The 24,398-nt window shown below is 49.6% G+C and overlaps 1 protein-coding gene across 1 annotated transcript; it reads right to left on the reverse strand.

The window, feature by feature from the left end:
* Positions 1-848: 848 nt before the first annotated feature.
* CKAP4 (cytoskeleton associated protein 4) lies at positions 849-11,155 on the reverse strand. Its single transcript, XM_043562411.1, has 2 exons — positions 10,008-11,155; positions 849-3,347 (listed from the first exon to the last, which is right to left on the reverse strand). Exons 1-2 carry the CDS (start codon positions 10,452-10,454, stop codon positions 2,025-2,027), a joined length of 1,770 nt encoding a protein of 589 aa, XP_043418346.1. The 5' UTR covers positions 10,455-11,155; the 3' UTR covers positions 849-2,024.
* Positions 11,156-24,398: the final 13,243 nt, after the last annotated feature.

The raw sequence follows: 24,398 nt of genomic DNA on the forward strand, positions 1-24,398 counted from the left end.
CTGAGACCCAGAATGACTGACAAAGAAGTTCAGGGAGGAGGGGACCTCCAGGCAGAAAGGACAAGAGACCACATAGGCACTCAGGTCCTCATCTCCCTCTGTACCCTGGGTGGAAGAGAAAGGAGCCCCTGCAGCCCCTGGTTCTGCAACAGCAGCTGCACGGGTCAGCTGGCCCTGCACTGGTGCTGGTGGGGGGTGGCGTTCACAGGTTGAGAGCAGGACTGGGTTCAAATCCCAGCCCTACCACTTCCTAGCTAATGATCTTATGTGATGCTTCCCAGCCTGCTGCTCCTCTGTCAAATGGGGAACCATACTGCCTGCCTTCGGGGAATTTAGAAGGAAGAAACAGGGACCTGTTAAGGGCTTGGCATGATGCACAGCACACAGGTACTCCATAAACAGCATCCGATATTAGGTGGGAGGTGGAGAGCAACCTGGGAAGGAAACCCGGGGGCTGAAGGTCACTAAGATGGTCTAAGACCGTGGTTGTCAGGCCTGGCTGCACTTTACAATCCGATGGGGGCCTCGGAAATGCTAGTGCCAGCCCTCTTTACACGTACCGTTGAATCAGAATCCCAGGGGGCAGGCCCAGGCTCGGTTTCAAGTTCCCAGAAGATTCTATCAGGGAGTCGGGGTTAAGACCCTCTGCTGTGACTAAAAGTTAGAGTCAAGCAGTGACCTACAACCAAACCTGCTAACAGTCAATCAAAAGTTACGTGCCCAGGCCCAAGAATGAAGCAATCTTGGTTTCAGAATTGAAACAAAGCCTTACAACTGAAAACTTCCCTATCTTTCTAATTAGTGTATCAGAACTGCTAAATCCTCAGAAAGCAACCACTCCAGAAAAGTCATAACAAAGCTCAAGTGTTTATTAAGAATTAAAAATACTGTAAATAAGCCATACAGTTCATTTCACAGTAAACTAAACAAACCTTTTTTTTTCTCTGAATTTTTTTTTTTCCTTTTTTCTTTTTTCTTTTCTGAAGGGCAAGACAGCCATTAAAGAACAGTACAGCTCGAAGGTAAAGGGAAACAGCAAAAAACTACAGAAAATGCACACCTTCCTCACTGACAGATGGGGGTCTGCCCTGACAGCAAACCTCTTCGTGGACACTGTGGTAAAATAAAAACACTTGGCCTCCATTCCCTGGGGAGACGGCCCAGGCCTTTGTGGACAGCTCTCAGACACATTTCCCGAAAGAATCCAAGGAGTCCCCTTTCTCGGGATTCTCAACCTGTGCATTATTTGGGGACCCTACCAAGGGATGACACAGGTTGGCCACAGGGGAACTCCGTGGGGTGTTGTGCCTTCACATTCAGAACCATCTGGATTCTTTGCATAGTTACCTTTGAGATCACAGGATGATTCAGGAATGGAAAAGACACCCCACGCCACTGGAGGTGACCATCAAGTCAAGCAGCTGGTTCTTTTCAACCTAAAGCCCGAGGGGCTTGCTCCCCTCCCAATGGAGAGCTGACACTTGTGAAGTTTAGCCAGTTTAAAGTGGAAGACGAGAAGTGAGTGACAGCTCATGAAAACTTCGGCCAGAAATATTAAAAAAAAAAAAAAGGAAAAGCAATTTTCCTTAAAGACAATTAGAAAAAAAAGTGCCTCCTCCCCCCACTTTTTTTCCTTGAAATCTGCCAGCCAGGCAGGGTTTTCTGAGGTTACAGTTAATCTGCTTCTGTTAATCCTCAGTTGAAGCCATTCTTCTCTGACACGAGAAACATCCCTTCTAAAAGGCGCCCCTGATTTGCAGGGGCTGGGCCTTCAGCAAACCAACCAAAAGCAGAAGCAGAAAACTTGAGAAACCAATGGTGTGTGGTAATGATCGTAAATAAATTACGCAGGCATGGGAATAGAAAATGCCTTGGTGTTCGGGGGGGTGTCCACTGCTTTTTAAGAGGGGACAAGAACATGGTGGGGTGGGGGGGGGGGGTGGCGGGACACATGGGAGAAAACAACACAGTTTTTGGTCATGAGAAACTGGACTTTAAATCCGCGCCCTGCAGACACAACTCGCTTAGACTTTTTCATGAATCTTTTCCACTTTCACAAACAACCTATCCAGGTCATTCCTCAGGTCATCTAGCAAGCCCCTGGCTGATTCCAAGTTGTTCTCGTTGGTTTCTATTTTCACCGAGTAGGCGACCAAACTGTCCACGGCAGTCCTGAGCATCCTCAAGTCTGATTCCACTTGGCTGACTGAGGCTTTGAGGTTGTCTAGAGAAGAGAGTCTGTCCAGGAAGTCCTGAGGAGGCAAGGGGGCCGCCCGGGCCGGGTCCCGCCCCAGCAGCGTGTGCACCTGCTCTTGCACCTTCTGGAGAGCCTCCACAGTGCTGGGGAGCTCGCCCATGCTTCTCTTCAGCTCCTCCACGTCGCCGTAGAGAGAGAGCTGGGCCTCGCCCAGGCTCCTCACCGTGCTGGCCAGGCCGCCCGCGTCATCCTCTGAGGGGCCCAGGCCGGCCACGCGCTCCTGCAGGGCGGCCAGGCGCCGCTCCTGCTCCTCGCTCTTGGCCAGCAGGGCCTCCAGGCTCTCGCTGTGCCGCGCAGAGGCCGTCTGCACGGCATCCACTCCGTCTTCCACGGTTTGGAGCCTGGAGTCCAATCCCTGACTCTTTTCCTGGAGCGCTTCTAAGGCATCAGAGTTTTTGTAAACCCCTTCTTCCGGCCTGAGGGCCTCAGTTTCCAGGTGGCGCAGCTCCTCCTTGAGTCTCCTGATCTCCTCAGGGAGGCGGGAGGTGGCCTCCTCCGACTGGAGAACCTTCTCCGTGAGGGCCTGCAAGGTGAGGTGCTCCGAATTGGCTGCCTCCTGGAATTTCTGCTGCTCCTGTTTGAGGCTCACCAGCTCCTTGACCTCTGTGTAGACGTCAGATTCCAAGGTCTGGAGGGTGCTTCTCAAGGCCTCGATGTCCTTCTCTCTGGACTTCACAGAGGACTGGATTTCCTTCACAACTTCCTTCAAGGCTTTCAGATCCTGCTTGTACCCCTCGGAGTTTTCCAGAGAGGCGACCTTCGCCTTCACATCGTTGATTTCCTTCTGGCTCCTCTTCTGGACGTCGGTAAAGATGGCAATGTTGTCGTTGATGGACTTGGTGAGCTCTGTCAGCCTTTCCTCCACCGTGTTCTCGAGAGACGTGAAGTCCCGCTCCCGGGCATCCTTCACCACGTGGATGCCATCAGAGAGGTCTTTGAGAATCTCATTCTGGAGCTTCTGTAGAACTTCACTGATCCGGTTAATCTCACTCTCCCCTTGCTTCACAGCTTTCTCCGTGAGGTCTTGTTTATGCTGGGAGCTCCTCAAGATGGACTCAAAAGTCCCAAATGTAGCTTGAAGAGACAGCACCTGCAACCAAAATCCAGATGTTAACTACTGAGAAGAGCTGAGAAGTTTTATGCAACAGGCTATATTTCTTTTTGTCTGCCCAGCTTCCAGGTCCCTCTTCTGGAACAGAACGATAATTGTCCTTGGAGAAACTTCCTTCCACGCATAGTCCACATGGTTCGGGGGCCAACCTGAAGGCCCATTCCAAGTGCTCCAGAGATGGTTTGTAACCAGCCTGACCAATCGACACTTTCTGTCTACCTACCCCTCCTTCCCTTCCAAAGCCACAGTGATTAGCCCAGGGATGGGCATGTGGCCTAAGGCAGGCCAGCAAGTCAATTCCACGACTTCTGTTAAAACTACTAGTAAAGAGAGGCACCTGGGTGGCTCAGTCGGTTAGGTGTTTGACTCTTGATTTCGGCTCAGGTCATGATCTCACAGTTTGTGAGATAGAGCCCTTCCGGCTCTGCACTGACAGTGCAAAGCCTGTTTGGGATTCTCTCTCTCCTTCTCTCTGCCCCGCCCCAATTCACACGCACTCTCTCTGTGTCTCTCTCTCTCAAAATAAATAAATAAACTTAAAAAAAAAAAACAACAGTGGTAAAGAAAGCCTTTTTCCGCTGGGATTGCTAGCCATAGGATGAGGAAAGCCTGGAGAGGCTCAGACCACACACAAAGTAGGCCAGTTTATGAGTCAAGGAAGGCAGAACTAGAGACAGTAAGTTCAAGTTCTGAAGACACAATCTGAATCTCTGAATACAGCTACACCTTTAGGAGTCTGCTTTTGAACTTCTTAGTTTAAGCCAATAAATTCTCTCTCTCTCTCTCTCTCTCTCACCCTCCCTCCCCCTTTCAGCCAGTTAGGCTGAGTTTCTGGCTCTTGGAACTGAAAGAGTCTTGCAACTTATCACAGGAAAAAAGCAGAGGCACATGGGAGACAGTGGGCTGGGAGGCAAGAGACGACGGCACAGGCACCTTCTAGCTGGGGGTCCTGACCAAGTCACTGTCCTCACCCGAAAAAATGACTGTGGATCAGGTGATTCCTCAGCATTCTCAGACTTTGTGAGCACATTATGATCCCATGTGTCACGACACACTCGTTCTAAATAAATTCTCCCCTAAACAAAGTCTGACCTGGGAGCCACTCCAGGGAGCGGTTTCATGCACCAAGGCTGACCACGTAAGGACCACTGACCTGGGCTTCATCCTGACGTGGTGCAAAGTGCCACCCAGGACACTTTATTGCAAAAAAAGAAAAAAAAAAAAAAAGGAATATGAATCTCTCAAGTCTCCAGTTCTAACCACCAATTCACAGGAAACGTGCAAGAGGAAGACACACCATGAGGATGCAATCAGCCAAACCCACAACAGATCACCAGGACCTCCAATAATTAAATGGCATTTTTAAAGGCAGAAAGACAGGAAACTGTTACACATTAAAAGAAATTTAAGAGATTTATCATCCAAATGTAATGTGTGGACTTGTACGGATCCTGATTCAAACAAAGCAAGACGTTTTTGAGAGAGTCAGGGAAATCGGATTTTGAACTGGGTATCAGATGAGAATCAAGAATGACCAGTAACTTTGTTAGGTATGATATACTGTGCTTTGCCAAAAGGAAAGGGAAAAGAAGGAGCTCTTATTTGTTAGAAATAAATCCTAAAATACTCTAGGGGAACTAATGTGTCAGTCAAAATTAGATCCTGGTTCCACATCCACCGCGTCTGCCAGAGCAACGTGGGCCTTTTTCTGCAGGCTCGCACCTGCCGGTGTCCACTGGATCTTCTGAGTAAGGACAGGCCAGCCTTTCTGCCCAGCCTACGGTCACTCAGCAGACCTGGGCTATTTCCCAACACCCAGAGCATCTGAGACATCTGAGAACAAGAGAGACCAGGGGGACAGCCGACAAGGGGTGGAAGAGACGGCTTCAGCGTCACCCTGCTCTGACTCCAGCCCAAAAACGACAAAACAAAATGGGAGGGAAGGGGTGGGGAAAAAATGAAACGAGAAGAGCAAAAGAATGAGCATTATTAAAACTGGGGTTCATTACATTGATCTCTTCTGTTTATGCCTAAATACCTCCACGGTAAGAAGTTAAAACGTAAAATAGCATGGGCCTCTGGAACCAGACTGCCTATGTTCAAATCTTAGCTTGGACACTTCCTAGCTGTGTGATCTTGGGCAAGTTATTTAGCACATCTGTGCCTTAGTTTCCTCGGCTGCTGGATGGGAACAAAAATAGCACCTGACTCATAGGCTCGTTTTGCAAGGATTAAATGAATTAATATACACATAGAGCTTCAATTGTGCCTAACACATAGTAAATGATCAACAAACAGCAGATATGGTCTTCATTATTGTTTAATCTTTCTTCTGGAAGTAGCTCAGAAGTCTGGAGATTCTGAGACCATCCTTAGCCCAATGCCAAAGGGAAACACTATAGAAATGAGAACAGGACACCTGGGCTCCAGTCCCAGCCCCACTTATAACCAGCTCTGTGAGCACGAATAAGTCACATTCACTTTCCAGGTCCCAAGCTCCTCGTCTATTAACAAATAGGTTTCTAAAGTCCCTTGTGGCTTCCAATGGTCTGTGATTTTAACACAGATTAGAATCCAGTTCTCAGGGACTCCAGAATACTAGACAATTTCCCTGTTAAACCAAATATGACCTGAGCCATAAAGGGCACTTTGAGAAGGTACGGGAGAGAGATAACCTCTGAAACTAAGTTATTCAATCACAGTACCTGCCGGTTCCACACAGCACTCAGAAAAGAGCCATGAACGGGTGAGCACAGTACCTGCAACGTAGCAGGCGTTCATTCAGTGTTTTCAGTGTTTTCTGAATGAATCAGGATTTAATTAATTAATCGAGCAAAGCCTGATGAAGAAGGAGCTGGTCCATTTCCCCTCTGATCCCTGTCACCCCTAACCTGGGCTGCCTCTTTGCAAATGGCCAGGAAGCGGACTAGATCAGAAATCATGGCGGAAACCAAACACCCCAACCTCCAACACTATAAAAAGAACACAGAAATCGCCCCCCCCCCCCCGATGGTGCTGTGCGCTGTTCATCTTTACATGCAAAGACCCCATTATAATCAATATGCAATGATGCATCTGTTCCCCCAACATATGCGGGGTGCCCACTACACGGTGGGCAAGACACCAGAGAAAAGTAATGGCTAGAACAGGATCCCTGCGCTCAAGGAGCTCACAGCACGAGGGGAGACGGTGGTAGCTGACCTTCAACAAGGCACTTACTGTGTACCGAAAACTATGCAAAGTACTTCCGAGACATCATCTCATTCCACCCTCGTAATAACCTCCTGAGTTGGTGGCTCCCACTGATCTCCAGTTTACAAATGAGGAGACTGGGAAGCGGTCATGCTGAGCATCAAACTCCCAGAATGGGTGACTTCACCACTGAGCTCTTAACCTCCAGGGATGAGCCAGAGCAGAGGTGTGTCCCAAGTGCACTGAGGGCTCAGACGCTGCCTCCGCCAGAAGCCCGGACTCCTGCACAGTCAAAATGAGAAACAAAGAAATATAACGAGAGGACTCCGTCTTCTACAAACAGCCGCTCCTCTCATCCAGCTGTCCCTCAGAGGCCCGTTCCTGCAAGCACCTTACGCCACCCCGGATCTGCCAGGGGAACACTGGCCCTTCAGGGCCTCAGACTGAACTGCCAACATTTCTGAAGTCCCCGCTCAGTCTTCCATGGAAGGACAGACCAGCTTCTCTGCCCAGGCTCCAGGCATCCGGCAGGGCACGTGCAGATGGAGACGAGGTGGGCACCCACTACACAGAGTAGAGGGCTCCAGGTCACACTGCTCTGACTCCAATCCCAGTTCCAATACTTAAGGTCTGCATGTGACCCTGAACAGTAACACGACCGCTCCAGGTCCAGCGGGTCCATCTGTGAAACGGTGCTAATAAAAGGGACCTGCTTCAGAGGGTGGCTGGGAAGCACTTAAAAGGATGCCTAGCCCACAATGGGGCCACCTGGGCGTCTCAGTCGGTTAAGCGTCCAGCTCTTGGGTTCAGTTCAGGTCACGATCTCGCGGTTCCCTGCATCTGGCTCTGCGCTGGCAGCGTGGAGCCTTCTGCCTGCTTGGGATTCTCTCTCTCCCTCTCCCTCTGCTCCTCCCCCACTTGCACTGTCTCTCTCTCTCTCTCTCTCTCTCTCAAAATAAATAAATAAACTTTAAAATAAAAACGGATGCCTAACCCATACCAAATACTACTTATGAATAATAATATTGCAGGTCTACATTCCTGCAAAGGACCAAACCCCACCCCACGCGAAGCATCATACAAAGTTACAGAGGGGCTCACACTTAGGTTGTCAGAGCAGCCAGCACTACTCTCTTCAGAGCAAAGGAACTTCTTCACTGGCCACCTTAGAGGTGCGGACAGAAATGGCCACACACCGTGACAAATCCTAATACTGCACATTCGGAGTTCCACATCACTGGAAGCAGCCTTAGCTGAAGACCTACTACGAACCTGGCAAGGCATGGGAAAGACAACAAGATGAACAAACGGTTGAGGGTGTTGCAGGAGCTAACTGCAGGAGGAACCCTAGCCCTGCCACTTACTAGCCGGGAGACCTTGCCGTTACTCTGCCTCCTGGGTCTCACACTCCTCATCTGTGCAAGGGGAGTATCCTAGTGCTTACCTCTTGGAGCTGCTGTGAGGGTCAAAAGACAGGAGTACCCAATAAATACGAGGCATTACATAACAGCTGGCCTACATGCTAAATGAAAAAGAAAGGTCACTGTTTCAAGAGTCTACAGCCAGGTGGATTCTTAAAACTCTGGACAGAGCCCTCCCCTCCCTGTGTAGATGAGAAAACTGAGCCCCAAAGAGGAAAGTCATCTGCCTACAGCTTCCATAAGAGGAGAGGTGGGAGCCGGAAGGGAAGGAAAGAGGGAGAGGCAGGGGAGAAGCAGAGAGAAAGAAGCCCAATGTCTTCAACATCGATTCAAGACCTCAATTTCATCTGGGCCTCAGCTTCTCTCTCCCGTCCTGCTACAGGCCAGGTAGCCACTGCTGTCCCAACATACTCAAGACAGAACCTCCTGCCTGTGTCTTCATTCCTTGTCTCAACAGTTATTGACCACCAGCTAGATCTAGACTGGCACCACCTTGGCCACTGGGCATACGGGCCTAGGCAAACTCTACACACTCTCTCCTTCGGAACTCACACAGCGGTGACCCTCAACTGAGACCCACTTATGTGCTGCTTCGCAAAACCGGATTTGTCTACTGTACCTCTGTACCCCCCACAGGGCCAACACGCAGCCCTATCACTATCAGACTTCAATAAATATTGTGATGGATTGGTAAGTGGGTGGATGAAAGAGAGGAAACAGAGGCTAGTGATTATCCTCCAGCAGTTTGTCTACTTCTTAAGAATGACTTGACATTCAGGATAGGCAAAGCAGCGCTACCTACTTAAATCCCTACAGAAAGTCACCTCCCTTGGCCCGCAGCATTGAGCAGGCTGACTCATTCCAGTTGCTCTGCCAGTCTTAAGAGGAAATTCCTAGTCCTGCATACTCCACAAAAGTCGATAGAAACTTGGCAGGGCAGGCAGCATGCTGGGAAAAGGAGGCAGCAGTTCCGGGCTCAGAAGTGGTGGCGGGATTTTTTGTTTCGATCATACAACTAACTTTCATTGAGCGGTGACATTAGTGGAGGCCGGAGGAGGAGGTAGGAGGCCAAGAGAGCTGCACTTGGTGTGGAAAAACACAGGCAGGGTGGAACGTGAGAAGCTTTGTGGTGAAAAGTTGGGTCCATCCACACCTGAGAGAGGCCTCTGTGGACCCCCCCACTGGGCAGTGGCCTAGGCATTCTCATGCAGTTTGCCACTCACCAGCTGGGATCTTTATCAATTCACTTAATCTCTCTAAACCTCAATTTTCTGGTCTGGAAAAAGGAGTCAAAACTGCTAGTCCTCCCTCCCAGCCAGGGTGGCTATGATGATTAGATAATGAGTAAGCCCTCTTAACATCATGTAAATGTGCCTTGTGATATTACTCACCAGTACCCTCTAGTATTTTGGGCCTTTCCTTTCCTCTAAAGCTGGTATATGCTATTTCAAAGGCCCACATGGAGACATTGGTCCACTAAAAGGCAAGGGGCCTGAAGATATGTAATATTTCATTTGAACTTCGCAAATGAGTATGATTACTTGTTTCTCCTTCCCGGGGGTCTGGATCTATTAAAACCTGGCTCAGACGTCTCCCACGGGGAGAGCCCAGGTGTGGCCTTGCCCGAGGCTTCCAGGGATGCGCTGGCGTCCCTTCCAACCTCCTTTTCAGATAACTCTGCCCATTCAGCGGTTCCTAATCCAAAAAGAATGGGCTCCCCAGAGCCCAGCGGCTTCCTTACAGGTCACCGCTAATGCCCTGTGACAGGCCCTTGGCCCACCCTGGCTCGTTGGCCTGACCATCCTCGCAGCGGCCCATCCCTCGGGGCCCATTCCTCCGCGGCCATTAACAAAGAGGGTCTGGGGACCGCCCGGGAACGGGGTGTGGGGGGGGGGGGGGACCGGGGACGGGGCATCCCCGGCCGGGGCCGGCCGTGGAGAGGGCCCCGCTCAGGCACCGAGGCCTGGGCAGAGCCAGGGGCCCGGCCGTGGCTCGGGGGCCGCGGGTGGGGGCCCGGGGTACCCACCTTCTGCTCGACGCCCTGCAAGCCCTGGCCCAGCTCCTCCCTCTGCCGGGAGAAGTCCTGGTGGCCGCGCCGGACCTGCTGGACCTCCTCCAGGACGTGGTGGACACACCAGCCCGAGAAGGCGGCCGCCGCCACCAGGGCGAGGAAGAAGAGAAAGTTGAGCGCCCGGCCGAGCCTGCGCGAGCAGGACGCCGAGGACGAGGCGGCGGCGGCGGCGGCGGCGGCGGCGGACTTGCCGCCGCGGTGGCCGCCCTTGCCGTGCGCCTGGTTCTGCGGATGCTGCGGCGGGTGCTGCTGCGGGTGCGGCGCGGGCGGCGGCGGCTGCTGCGGCGCCGGCGGCGGCTTCTTCGCCACGTCATCCGCGCCGCCCGACGGGTGGGCGCCCTTCTCCGAGGGGCTCGCGGCGCCGTGGCCGCCCTTGGAGCCCCTTTGTTTGGCCGAGGGCATGGCGGGCGCGGCGGCGGGTGAGGCCGCGGACTGCGAGGCGAGCGAGCGGGGCGCGCGGCCCGGGAACTTCCTCGGGCTCCCCCGGGGCTGGGCGAGCGGCACGCGGGCGCTGCTGGCGTCGGAGCGGCCGAGAGGGAGCCGGCGGGCGGGCGCGCGAGAAAGGAGGCCGGACGAGGGAGGAAGGAGGAGGGGGCCTGCCTCCGCCGCCGCGGCGCCGACCCCGCCTCCCGAGAAGGAAGGCCGGGAGAGCCGAGCCGGGAGAGCCTGCCACGCACGCGGGGGCCGGCACGGCCCCTCCCCCTGCCGCCACGACCCCAAGGAGGGGGCCGAGCCGGGGGGCGGCGCGGCGGGGTCCACGCGGCGGGGGTGGGGGTGTCTACGAGGCCCCGGGTGGGAGGGCCGAGGCGAGGGTGGTGGCCGAGCGCGGTCCGGGGCGGCTGGTGGGAGGGGGGCGGGAGTCCCGGCGGGGTCTACGGAGGCCGGGGCAGGCGACTGAAGTGGCCGAGTGGGAGGGGGCAAGAGGCGCGGACGTAGGGAGGGCGGCTGGCCTGGGTCTGCTGAGGCGGGGACCGGGAATCGAGGTGGCCAAAGGGAGGAGCGCAGGGCTGGGTCGACCGGCGGCCGAGACAGGCTACTGAGCAGGGGCCACGAGGGCCCCAGGGATAGGCGGCTGAAGTGGCGGTGGCCCAGGAGGATCGGCGGGGAGGAGAGCCGGGGATGAGCTTTTGCCTTGGGCCGAGTTCGAGACCCCCTTCCTTCGACCTATTCCGAGAGAGGAAATGAAGCGGGGGGGGGGGGGGGGGGGGGGGGGCTCCCGGGAGCCCGGTCCCTGGGAGTGGGAGTAAGGAGGTGGAAGGGACACCTCCGGAACTTTGCCCCTGGGAGTTGGGGAAATCCCGCCTCCCCATCCATCCCATCCTCTAAGCCCGCCACGGGGTTGGGCCTTGACTCTTTCCTGGAGATTGAAGGCGGAGGCAGAAGGAGCTGTCGAGAAACCAGTTGGCTCTGCAGAGGCATGTTTAGGGAGAGTTAGCAAAGATTCTTGAACTGCGGGAAGTCTATTCAGGGAAACATCCCACTTAGCATCCCACTTAGCCTGGTCAGTCCATGTCCATGCTGTTTACTTTTTTTTCTGAAGTCCTTTGCACCCCCATTTTCTCTTTAGGGTTCCTGCAGTCTGTCCATAGCCCAACTACGGACGGGCTCTGTGCTGTGCCCCTGGGGAAGTCTGCAGGGAGGAAGATGGGGGCTGCCACCCCTAGTCTGGTAGAAAGAAATAAAACACATCTCGGCATTTAACAACTTAAATGTGTACTTAAAACCTCACAAACAGCCTTGTAAGGTAGGATTATTTTACCCCTTTTATAGGAAGGAAACTGAGCCCCCACCCCAGCTGATTGGATCAAGGTCACAGAGCCATGACTTGAACCTGGGTCTCTTTCTTCCAGAGCCCATGCTGCTTTGGAGTGGGAAGGAAAGGAGAGGGGGCAGGGAAGTTAAGCAACTTGCCTGCTCTCACTGAGGCTAGTTGGTGCTGGAGCAAGGACAGAAGGCCACTGCTTTCCCCCCTGAAGCTGGTGGCTGCTCTATGCCTGGCACTGTGTGTGCCTGACGGTGCTGTAGGAACACTGTTTCCTCTGCCAATTTTGTTTTTAAAATAACATTCCTTGTCCTTAAGGCCTAGTTCAAATGCCACTTCTTTCATGATGCCTTCCCTATAACACCGCCTCTCGTGACACTTAGAGACAGCTAATAGTTGCAAGAAGAGGCATTATATATATTTATATATAATCATATAGTTCAATATAACAAACCTGTGTGGAGGGTCCACTCTGTGCCAGAGAGACGTCTACAAACTAGCCTCCCCTCCTTGAGGACAAGAAGCAACCATTGCTTCTACTTCTCTTCGTATCTCACCGTATAAAGTGCTTTCAAAAATCTCTAGTGAACCGATGAACACATGGGCCTGCCCTCAAGGGGCCTGAATTGCATTTGGAGGAATGTGCAGAAACACTTCAAGGGCCAAATTATGTACTTGAAAAAATAAATGTAAAGGGAGCTTGGAAAGCATATCGTGGGGCTGTAGGTACATGGGGAAATCTTCTGGGGCAGAAAGGTCTGAGCAAAGCTGTGAAGAATGGATTTGCATAGAAAGAGAGCAGGGAGGGTATTTCTGTGGCGGAAACGGGGTGAGCCCAGGATCCCGATCTGATATGAAGGGAGTGTGTCACGATATAGGGAAGAAGAAGAGGAGTTGGGTGGAATGGGTCCAAATTGCAGAGGTCAGTAGAAGCCAGGCAGGCAGGCAGAAGAGGCATAGTAGTGTGGGAGGCCAGAGTAAATTACAGCAGGTTCTGAACTAGAAATATAATCATCCGCCCCAGACAGAGGAGCACCCCCTCCAGCTAAATACAAGGAGTGATAGTAGGGCTCTCCTAGTTCAAAAGGGCACATGACCTAGGAGCGGGGAAAGGAGATGGCAGAGACTTACTCATCAGAAGGTGCTAGAAAAGCCTTGTTTAAAAACTGTTCGACTGAGTTCAGCTTGTGTTTAAAACCTCTAGCATGCAAAAAAGCCATCTTCCTCCTTCAAGCACTCATCCATTAGGGCAGGGCAATGATAACCTTCAAAGGAGCTCTGGGGACCCAGCCCCACCTCGGCCGGGGAGGCAGGAGCGCTGCCCTTTTGACCTTAGTTCTGCCACCTTGAAGAACTTGACCTTGAGAAGTATACTTACCCTTCTCTGTGGATTTCAAGGTCAGCTCTTTGCATCTCTAAAGACCTTTCTTATTCTATTAATTTATTTCCTAGAGAAAAACAGGCATCTGATATCAGAAATAATTGTATATTTTTTTTAAGTTGATACAGACCTTAGGCCAGAAAGCATGGAAGGTTTCTCAATTTTCTGCCTCTGCAGAGCACCAGAAGCAAAGCAGGTGGGGGAGGGGAGTGTTTTCAGCGTTTCCCTCCTCACCCTTTCCTCTGGGAGGCAGTAAAGTATAATAGTTAAGACACAGGCTCCGAGGGGCATCTGGGTGGCTCAGTTGGCTGAGCGTCCAACTCTTGATTTAGGCTCAGGTCATGATCGCCCAGTTCATGGGTTCGAGCCCTCCATGGGGCTCTGCTGGCAGCATGGAGCCCGCTTGGGATACTCTCCCCCTCTCTCTCTAGCTTTTCCCTGCTCGCTGTCTCTCTATCTTAAAATAAATAAATAAACTTAAAAAAAAAAAAAAAGACACAGTCTCCGAAATAGACTGACTTGGTTTCCAATTCAGCTCCATGACAGACTGGAGAGTGTGACCTCTCTGAACCTCTGTGTCTTCATCTGTGAGAGGTGGGTAATAAAAACGACCTCACCAGGTTGCTGTGAGGGTTAAAGGAGAGACACCATATGATATTAGGCACATAGCAGGGCTCAGTGGCTAATACAACTTGCAGTGTCACTGAGCAAAAGTAGAGCTGTATAGAGCTTCTATGTCTAGATTTCAACCATTTTCTTTCATCACTATTTCTTGGCACCCCCAGCACCACATGTGGCTTATAGACCACAGTCTCTGATGTGTTTGACTTGAGAAAGCGGGCAGTGTTTTCCTCTGAAGCGTGGCTCCACCGTGGTGTTTGGCGAACCCAGAGATCAGTGCGTAGTCGTGGACGTGCATCTTTTAGGGCCAGAAGGCGGCAGCGGTTCTTGGAGATTTCCGTCCTCCTACCCTATTTTCTGAATCAGCACAGCATGCATTTAAAGGAAGTCTCCCTTCTCCTTTGCCTCCTGCTTTTGTTTACCTCTATCCCTTGTCCTCTTCTTCCCCCCCTAAAGCATATTGGATGGTCAGGAACGTGGGTGGGGAAGAGGAGGAGGAGCTGGAGACATCTCTTCCTTTCCCCCAGCTTGTGCGAAGACACTTCTGAACACCCTCCGACTGCATGGACCATGCATTCTAAGATAGAGATTTGCAGGCCTCTTGGTTGTCTGCATTTTGGTTGGAATGCCTAAGGAGAAAGCCCCTACCACTTACTGTTGATTGCCTCTTGGTTCCAGGTTGACAAGAAGCCCCCTGAGGCTAGGACAGGTGCCTGAGTGCCCTGCAGACAGGGTGTGAGTCAGAGGTGGGGGCCTCCTGCGTAGTTGGCTCTGGAGTGCTAGGACACAGCCCCAGCAGTTCCCACCCTCAGGAGCTCCCCAACTCCAAACGCTCTAGCCCCGTGCCGCAGGGGAGTTCTTTCTTGGAGCTCACAGCACTGTGCATGGCGTATGGACCACAGGCTTCACCTCACTGAGTCCCAGTTTTGTGGAACATAACTGTAGCACCTACGTTATAGAGGCGATGTGAACATTAAGTCGATTTTCTCCTCCACCCCTTCTCCACTCAGTCTCCCTCGTCCCAGCAGGGACATCCATCCAGTTATTTAGGGATCATTCCTTGACTCTTTCTTTGTCTCTCACCCATCCCCACCCCCAACATCCAGTGCAATATATTAGTAAACCTTGTTGGCTTTACCTTTGAAATACATCCAGCGTCTTCCGCTTCTCACCACCTGCGCCACTGCCACTGATCCAAGTCGCCACCAGCTCACACTGGCCCCCCTGCCGAAGGACTCGTTGCCCGTGGTCTGTTTTCAAACCAAGAGCCAGAGCAGTCCCTGAAAACATAAGCCAAGTCATGTCACAGCTCTCTCTAAAACCCCCCAATGACGTTTCATGTCAGTCAGAGTAAAAGGCAACATTTTTGCAATGACCTCCACAGCCCCATGATAGGGCTGCTGCTGCCTCTCTGATGTGAACCCCTCTTAGCCCGTGGATCACTGACGTACAGCCACAGCAGCCTCTTTATCACCCCTCAATATGCCAGTATGTTCCTACCATGGGGCCTTCGTAATGTCAGAACCTGCATCTGATGAACTTTACCCCCAGGTATCCCCATGGTGGTGTCCTCTGTCACCTCAATTCAAATGTCACCTGTAGGTGAGCTCGTGCCCATCTCATGGGCAATAACAACTGCCCCACCCGAGAGACTGTTCGTCTGTCTTCCCTGTTTTTCTCTGACAAACTACATATTTGCTTCTTTATTTATTACCGCCTGCCTCTTCTCATTAGAGTGGAAGTTCCGTGCATGAAAACTTTACTTAGCTCACTCTTGTGTCCCCTATTACCTAGAACACAATGTCCGGCACATAGTAGGAGCTCAATAAATGTTATGAATTTCACATGAGTAAAATCCCTCCATGTAGGGCCTTCCCTTTCATAAGGACCACAAGGAGGGACAGTGGAGGGGAGGAACCCAGTGAGGAATGACCTCGTAGAATGTCAATATCGTTATGATGATCTCAAGAATGGTGGAGGGAGCGGTGATGATGATGGCAACGATGACGACGGCAATGATGAGAGGGATGACAGAGAGAGTGGTTGCTAACACCGTTAGGCTGCAGGGTACCTGCCATATCACAGCAAGTTCACATTTACTGATCACTTACTGTGTGCCGGGCGTTATGCCAGGGGCTTAACGTGTATGACCGCCTTCCATTCTCAGTGAGCCTTTGATCGAGATGCCACAGTGGTACCAATCCAGTTCACCAATGAGGGTGGGCAACTTGGACAGGGTGACACAACTTGAGAATGGTAGGAATCATGGCTAGATTATTGAGAGCTCACACTCCCATTTAGCACACGAATGTATAGACAGATAAGAAAACAAACCTAGTCTGATGGAGTAATTTATCCAAGGCCTTCAGCTAAAATCCACATGTTTAATAAGCATCATGAAGCTTGAACTGGGAAGGAGAGGACAGGGCTATATCACTGGTTATTCACCGCCACAACGGCTCCCTCTCACCATGCTGCTCGTGGATGTGTTTCACCCATTAGGTGTGCTGTAGGGGAAAAAAATAAAAATAAATGAAACGAAATGAAATGAAAATTATATATGTATAAATCCTTCACAATCTGACCCTTGCTTCTCACTCCAGCCTCATTTCTCCCTCAAATCCCTTCCTATTCTCTGCAGCCAGACTGAGCTCTCCTACAGTTGCCCTAATTTGCCATATTCTCTAAGGAACACAGCTACCTTGACCCTTTTCCTGCACCCCCACCCCCAACCTGCATACAATGTCCCTCCCTGGTGCTTCTCCAGTTCCTAGAGGGTCATAGCACCTACCACAATGTATGGTGATTGCCTGTTTATGTGCTGTCATCCACACTAGAGCTTTCAGGACGGAGGCTAATCTGTTCCTTTTCTTATCCCTCGTGCCAGGCGGCTTGCCTGGATTGTAGGAGGCACTCAAAACATGCTGGATGGATAATTGCATGGATATGACAGTATGTAACGTACAATGCCTTCTGATTCTCAGCATCCTGCACTGTCAGACTACCCACTCTTCAGGGGGTGAAATGTTGGGAGTGTCTCAAAGTCTTGAAAGTTTAGTAGAAGTGGGTAATATGTGCAAATGCAGTGTCTTATGATAGGTTCAGACAGCATGTTACAAATGTATGTTGCTAAGTTAGCCAGATAAATATAAGAGGCACATGGCTATGATGGATATCTAAGTAAACAGGATAGAAGAGTTGCTGTAAAAACCCAGCCCCGCAGAGAACATTTTCATTCCTGCCCCAGTCTTGCTCAGGAATCTCCCATACCTCCGTATCACAGTCAAAGCGCAGGACAAGGAGTGGGGGGCGGGGAATGAGGGTATGGGAGCTACACCTCCCTTCCCACCTAGGATTCTATTCGACCCACCTCTCCCTGCCCCACAGCCACCTCCAAGCCTTTGTTCTTTGTTCAAGCTCTTCTTCCCGGCCTTCCAATCTGGAAGTCCCAGCAGCCTCCTTCTAAGGAAAATCTAGTCCCTGACCACCTGTCCCCTGCCCCCATCAGTCCCTCCATCATTTGGGCTCCTCAGAATGAGAGAGAGTGGTAAGGATACAGATTAGATTTGATCCTATCTGGAAAACATACTAGGGTGTATGGTGCTGGAAAGTTACCTAACTCGTCCTCAGTTTCCTCATTTATAGAGTAAGATGAATGCTTTGCAGGATTCATGGGAGATAACACATATGAAAAAGACCATTATAACTGTAAGCTTCATATACATAATCATCATTCGTGTGTGCCAACTAAATAAAGCTAGCCTTTCTATAATTCTGAGCCTAGCTGGATATTTTCAGCAATAGAAAAAAACCTAAAATACCATCCATAAACTGTGGCTTATAGTACCAATGGCCTAGGGTTGCGGTAAGATTTCAGTGAAATAATATCGCTAAAGCACCCAGCATGCTCTGTTTCAGCAGAATGGAGATTAGTATGTAATTAGTGCAATATCCTATCCCTACCAGGCCCTGAGTCTCTAGAGGGCAAAACCTTGTCTGTCTCATTTCACTACACCATCCTTAGTGCTATTGATGCATAGGTAACTGACCCAAAAAGTATTATTTTCTTCTGATTCATGCATTGAACAAATCTGAGCATCTGACCTAGGCAAGGGGGCTACAGCAATGATGAAGCAGTTCAAAATCCCCATCCTTGTCGAGCTTTCATGCCAGCAAGGGAAGCCAGGTTATAGCACATCAGTAAAATACAGTATGCCAGATGGTGCTAAGGGGGGAGGGGAGGGAAGTAAAGTGGAGAAAGGGAAACAAGAGGGCTGTGGGATTGGGGTTGCTATTTTATTTATTTTATTTTATTTTATTTTATTTTTAAATTTTTTTTAATGTTTATTTATTTTTGAGACAGAGAGAGACAGAACATGAACAGGGGAGGGGCAGAGAGAGAGGGAGACACAGAATCCGAAACAGGCTCCAGGCTCTGAGCTGTCAGCACAGAGCCCGACACGGGGCTCGAACTCACGGACCGTGAGATCATGACCTGAGTGGAAGTCGGACACTTAACCGACCAAGCCACCCAGGTGCCCCTATTTTATTTTTTTTTAATGTTTATTTATTTTTGAGAGAGAGAGAGACAAAGTGTGAGCAGGGGAGGTGCAGAGAGAGAAGGAGACACAGAATCTGAAGCAGGCTCCAGGCTCTGAGCTGTCAGCACAGAGCCCGATGCAGGGCTCGAACTCACGGACCGTGAGATCATGACCTGAGCTGAAGTCGGACGTTCAACCGACTGAGCCACCCAGGCGCCCCGGGGTTGCTATTTTAGATCAGTTGGTCAAAGGGATCTCACTGAGAAGATGACATTGGCGTAAAGACCCGAAGGAAGTAAGGGAGCCAGCCACGCAAATATCTGGAAGAAGAGCCTTCCAGGTAGAGAAAAGAGTGATTGCAAAGGCCCTGAGGTGCATCTGAGGAGCAGAGAGGAGGCCAGTGTAGCTAGGGTGAGTGAATAGTTCATCCAGCAAGTATTTATGGAGCCCCTACTCTTTGGGGAATAAACAAATGAGCACAATGTCTGGCACATAGTCAGCTCTTAGCACATGTTACTGTTTGCATCACTGTCGTTATCACTATTTTCTCTGGATCTCTCCCACCGTCACCACTTGGCAGTATCCAGCCCCAAACCTGGCATCTAATAAGAGCTCAGTAACTGCCTAGTGAACTGAATCTCACTGTCCTGTGCAGGCTGGGTCCCTAACCATTAACACCCAGTTATCCCTTGAAATTGAACGGTACCAGAGACTTATTGTTTCCTTACATTGGCCTTTTGCTCTGAAAATCCTTAGGTCTTAAAACGATACCAGAACTGTATGTAAATGCAGTATTCTATTGCTTTGGTTGAATTCCTCAACCTGCAAAAAGGTAGGGAGGGGAGTCCAGTAGTTGAGATTCTGTGACTTCTGATAAGCCCTGGGCCGCTTCATTTCATAGGGACCCCTTAGGGGAACAGCACGTTCCGGGTTTATCAGCTTTGGGCTATCACATGGGACCCAGCGGCCAGAACTAGGTGCCTGCTGTTTACAACCCAGATGAGCCTCGGAAAAGATTTCACCTAGAAGGGGGTGGATGAGAGTGAGGCCACTAGGTGCTCCCCGGAAGCTTTCACACACAATGATCATCACAGTAATTCAGGAGACCTGTCCAGCACGTGGAAGAGATTGAGTCAGTAATGAACTAATGAACTCCCCTCTGAAACTCTGTCAGCCAGGAGATTTCAAGTCTCTTGGAAAGGCAGATCCTTAATGACTCAAGTTCCTCTTGCTCCAATAAGCCTAGGTCCTATTGTTCTTTCTTCAAGTGAAAGAAATCCCACCCTTCTTTTGACCTATTTGTCAGAAGTGAAGGGGGAGCAGACGAGCACTCCACTCGGAGGAAACTTTCAATTCAGTTGCAACACGACTTCGGTGCATTCATCTCCCGCCCAGCCACCCACTCAGAAGCTCAAGCCCCTCCATCATCCAGAAACTTTCAAGACCCCACCTTAAAATCCTGCGCTTTTAGGGTATGACCGGTGTACCAAGCAGAAGTGCCCTTCTTCTGTTGTCACAGTGTTACCTCTCATTCCCAAATACACCCTCCCCGTTGGCAGGCTGGCTTGCTTCTCCATCTCTCTCTCTCTCTCTCTCTCTCTCTCTCTCTCTGTCTCCTCTCGGGTACCATGCAAGTTTCTCTTTTTTTTTTTTAATGTTTATATTTATTTATTTTGAGAGAGAGAGAGAGAGCAGGGGAAGGAGGGACAGAGAGAGAGGGAGAGAGAATCCCAAGCAGGCTCCGCACCATCACTGACACGGGGCTCAATCCCATGAACTGCGGGATCATGACCTGAGCTGAAATCAAGAGTCGGGCACTTAACCGACTGAGCCACCCAGGTGCCCCACCATGCAACTTTCTATCTTCTAGACTGAATAAGTTTGTTCTTCCTTCCCACCTACCAAATCTGCTCTTCCAGGAAGAGAGCACTGGCTTAAGAGTAAGAAAGTCACTTTAGAGAAAAGTAAGACCTGGGCCCAGTGTGTTTTCATGATCGACTTAAAGTCACATAGCTTATTCCTATCAAGAGTTAGGGTTTCAGACACATGCTTCTGATTCCAAACTCCTCTCCCTTTCTCCCCATCCTCACTGCCTCTTGGATGGGTGACCTCCAAAGAATACCGATTAGCCTCCTAATTAGCATTCCTCCAAGGAGTACTAATTAGCACCCAAAAATAAATATTTGGTGTCAACTTATACGCAGGGCAGCATGCAAAACTGTTTTCAAGTGAGTGCTTATAGAGGGGCCAGTTCCAAAGTACTTGTCAAACAGAAGTGATATCAATAAATATTTGTCAAATCGCTGAATGAATACCAATCGTATGAAGTTAAGGCAGGTGGATCTTCGGAGAAGTGATGGCATTTTCCATTCTGGAGAAAGGAGATTCTTTCTCTGTAAACAGATTTGCGTGAGAATTTTCTTTCATAAAAGTGACTCTGCCTGCCTTATTTTCACAACAGCCATCCTTGGTTTATAGACTAAGCTGCCCAGGAGCTGGAGTTATCTTTGCTACTGAGCCAAAGTGGCCTACATACAGTGAAGCCAGATTTTGCCTTTGCCAAGTTTATGAAGGCAAGACTCTTGGGAAGTCCAAAGCTTCTCTACATTTCTCTAAGGAAGGAGGGTTTGTCTCCAAAAAGGCATAGCTTCTGGGAAGGCTGCTGAAACGTCTGGAACTAAAGGCCACTTGGACCTCTCTTTGTTTCTTATCCTGACATGTATTTGCATGTTTTCTCTAGAAATATCTTGCATCAGTTCATCTCAAAGGCAGCCATGAGGCAAGCCTGGCATGGGCCAAAGGCTTGGTCAAGAAGAAGAAAGGAGAATTAATTAAAATGTCAGGTGCTGAGCCAGGCATTTTATACTTGATTTCCCACTGATTCATCACAATCCTATGAGGTAACTATTAAGTTTGTTTAGGACAGAAAAATAAGATTCAGAGAAGACCAGTGATCTGCCCCAATCACACAGCCTGCAAATGGCATAAATGGGATTAAAACCTGTGTCTGCCTGAGTCCAAAGTCCATGTTCCTTCTACTCTCTCTCAGAGGCTTCCTGGACCTACAGTGCAATTGGGCTTGGCATTGACACCTCCCTCAGTCTGCTCCCTATTCATCTGACTGGCTTTATCCCCTGAAGTTTCCCCTATCAGCAGTGCCCAGGGAGCTTTTTAAAAACTAGGTAAACCCTAGTCTCATATCAACCTACCAATGGAAGAGCCTAAACATGGGTACTTCTTTAAAGCTGCCTGGTCAACAGGTATGTCCATCCCTGGTTAAGAATCCTTGCAATGTATTGGGGCACCCGGGTGGCTCAGTCGGTTAAGCGCCCGACTTCAGCTCAGGTCAGGATCTCATGAGTTCAAGCCCTGTGTCAGTCTCTGGGCTGACAGCTCAGCCTGGAACCTGCTTCAGATTCTGTGTCTCCCTTGCTCGTGCTCTCTCTCTCTCTCTCTCTCTCAACAATAAATAAAATTAAAAAAAAATCTTAATAAAAAAAAAAGAATCTCTGCACCATATGGACCCTTTATTCCAGAAAACCTCTACCCCACCCCCATATATGCCCATACTTCTCTCTTCCTCACCATTTTCCATACATAGTCCTTAAATTCAGCAAATCCAGTTTCCCTTCGACAACCCCCACCTCACCTCTCCAGCGAGCAAAATTCATTCTGTCATCTCTACAAATCAACGGAGAAGGGAAGACTTCATTAAGTCCAATATTGGCAAAAAAAAAAAAAAAAAAAAAAAGACCCATTTAGATGCTCAGCTCACCCACACACTACAATAAATTACAAATAAATTAAATCATTCAATACAAAGTTTCAAGCCTAGAAAAACAGGAGATAAATAAAATGAATATTAGCTTAGAATTTGGGTAGGGGAAATGGAATTGTAAGCATGAGACAAAAAGTTTTTATTAAAGGGAAAGTGGATCCTATTTAACTACACAAAAATGTAAAGCTACCTATTAAAGAAGAAGGATAGCATATAGGAAGAATTTTTGCTGTAAATATGACAGACAAAAGTTAGTAATATTATCTTCTAAAAAGACCATACGAATAGGATAAGAACTCTGAAGATGGGAAACTATCTTGTTTGGTCTTGTATTTCCTGTGTCTGTAGACACTTGGCCTATAGTAAGGTCGCAGGTTTTTTTTTTACGCCAACACCCAGGGTTTGTTGTCTCACCGCTTCGAAGAATGAAGAGGAGGACACAGAATAAAATGAGCAGCAGGCAACAGTTTATTAGAGTTTAAGAAAGAATAGAATGAAAGGTCTCTTTGCAGAGAGGTCGTTCGAAGGTGAATACTAGGCACTAGGCACTAGGCACTAGGCACTAGGCACTAGGCACTAGGCAAGGGACCTTGTTTTATAAGGTTCTGGTCAACCCTCCCTCCCCTTTCCCCTTGTTCCTTCTCATGTCCTACACTTATTGACTCGATTGAGCTCTAGGTGCTGGGTTGTCCATTCCTGACTGGCTCAATTCCATTGTATGAGGGGCGGTCTATGGCCATATCCTTCCTTGTGGGGCATGCGTTTTATGGTCTACTTATTTTTAGTCAGGTCTTTTGTCAAATTCCTGAGGGAAACCTGAGGGGGAGTAGGTGGGGCCTGTTACATTCTTAAGAGGAACCTTACACCAGAGGGGGTTTGGCCGGAGTCAGACACTCCCAGCCTTGTTCCAAAATATGTGTTTTTCCCCACCCAGGGACCTCAGGTCCTAACCTTTCCCTCTCTGCCTACTGAATCCTATCTTTTTCTATCATAGTAGTACTTGTTGAAGAAGAGATTTTTTTTTTAACCTAAAACCTCAGGAAATTGAGTGAAAAAAAGAAGACATAAAAATCAGTCACAGAAGAAAAAATATGATTATTCAACACAAGGGAGCATATTGCAGACCTCACTTGTGATATGAGAAATAGAAGTATTTAAAATACTGATGGGCTATTATTTTTGTCTAAGAAATTAGCTGAGATTTTTTTTTTTAACTATAAAATATAATACTAAGGCGAGTAGGATGAAATAGCCCTTTAATGCTGTCATTGATTCAGCCCCTTAGAAGACTCGTAGAAATGGGAACCAGGTTCTGATAGTATTGAGATGGTCACTGTAATGGGAATTACTGGTTTTGTCTGACCAGAAACTCAACCTCCCCCTTCTGACAGACCCCATGACCCTCAGACAATGCACCTATCCTGGTCAGCCTTCACTGGGATTCTTCAAACCAGCCCTGTCTGGAAGAGAAGCCCTTTTTCCCCTCTGGACATAGACATGATTGAGGACATGATTCTGGAAGCTGCCAGTAGTCTCTTGTAATATGGAAGGAGTATATCTATAGTAGGAAAAAAATAGGTTGGTTTGCAGGGAATCCTGTTAGCATTAGACACCCCGGTCCCCGTCATTCCTGAGGTCATTTTCTGTGTCTGGGCTCTTATCACAGGGTAGTGACCTGAGTCCATCATCTTTCCCACACTTAGTGTACCAGAGTAGGCTCTTTCTGGATTTCAGGCCCATGGAAGTCTGAAAACACTGCAGATCGGTGCTTCTAACCACCCCCCGCCCCTGCCGCAGCCCCCATCCAAGGGCCAGTTGTTACACATTTACCAGCACATCACTTTCCTTTAAGGTACCTGGGCTGGATTTCTGTCACTAGCAATCCAGAGAATATTGGGCAATGCAGCCAGAGACGCTGAAACCCAAATCCCACCTGAGACTTTTATCTCCGGTTTACAAATGGAAAACCCTCCCCAGGCGGTCCCCAAGGGACACAAAAGCCACAGGGAGTTTTATTTTTATTTTTAGCTGGGCTTTAGGCTGTGCATGAAGCTGTTCTGCAAGGTCACAGCTAGACACTTAGGATATTGGGTAAGCCATTTTGCAAGGAAAGGTGACACAGTGCATATCTATCCATGGTGGATGAGATGCAGCCACAGAGAAACAGATCCCAAGAGAAAGTCCATTTGCCTCTGAACCCAGCAAGGGGTCCGGGAAGGAGCCAAGGAGGATCCCAAGCCTGCTTGCCACAGGGAAGAAAAGA

Source organism: Prionailurus bengalensis, chromosome B4 (genome assembly GCF_016509475.1).
Source record: "Prionailurus bengalensis isolate Pbe53 chromosome B4, Fcat_Pben_1.1_paternal_pri, whole genome shotgun sequence".
NCBI classification, from domain to species: Eukaryota; Metazoa; Chordata; class Mammalia; order Carnivora; family Felidae; genus Prionailurus; species Prionailurus bengalensis.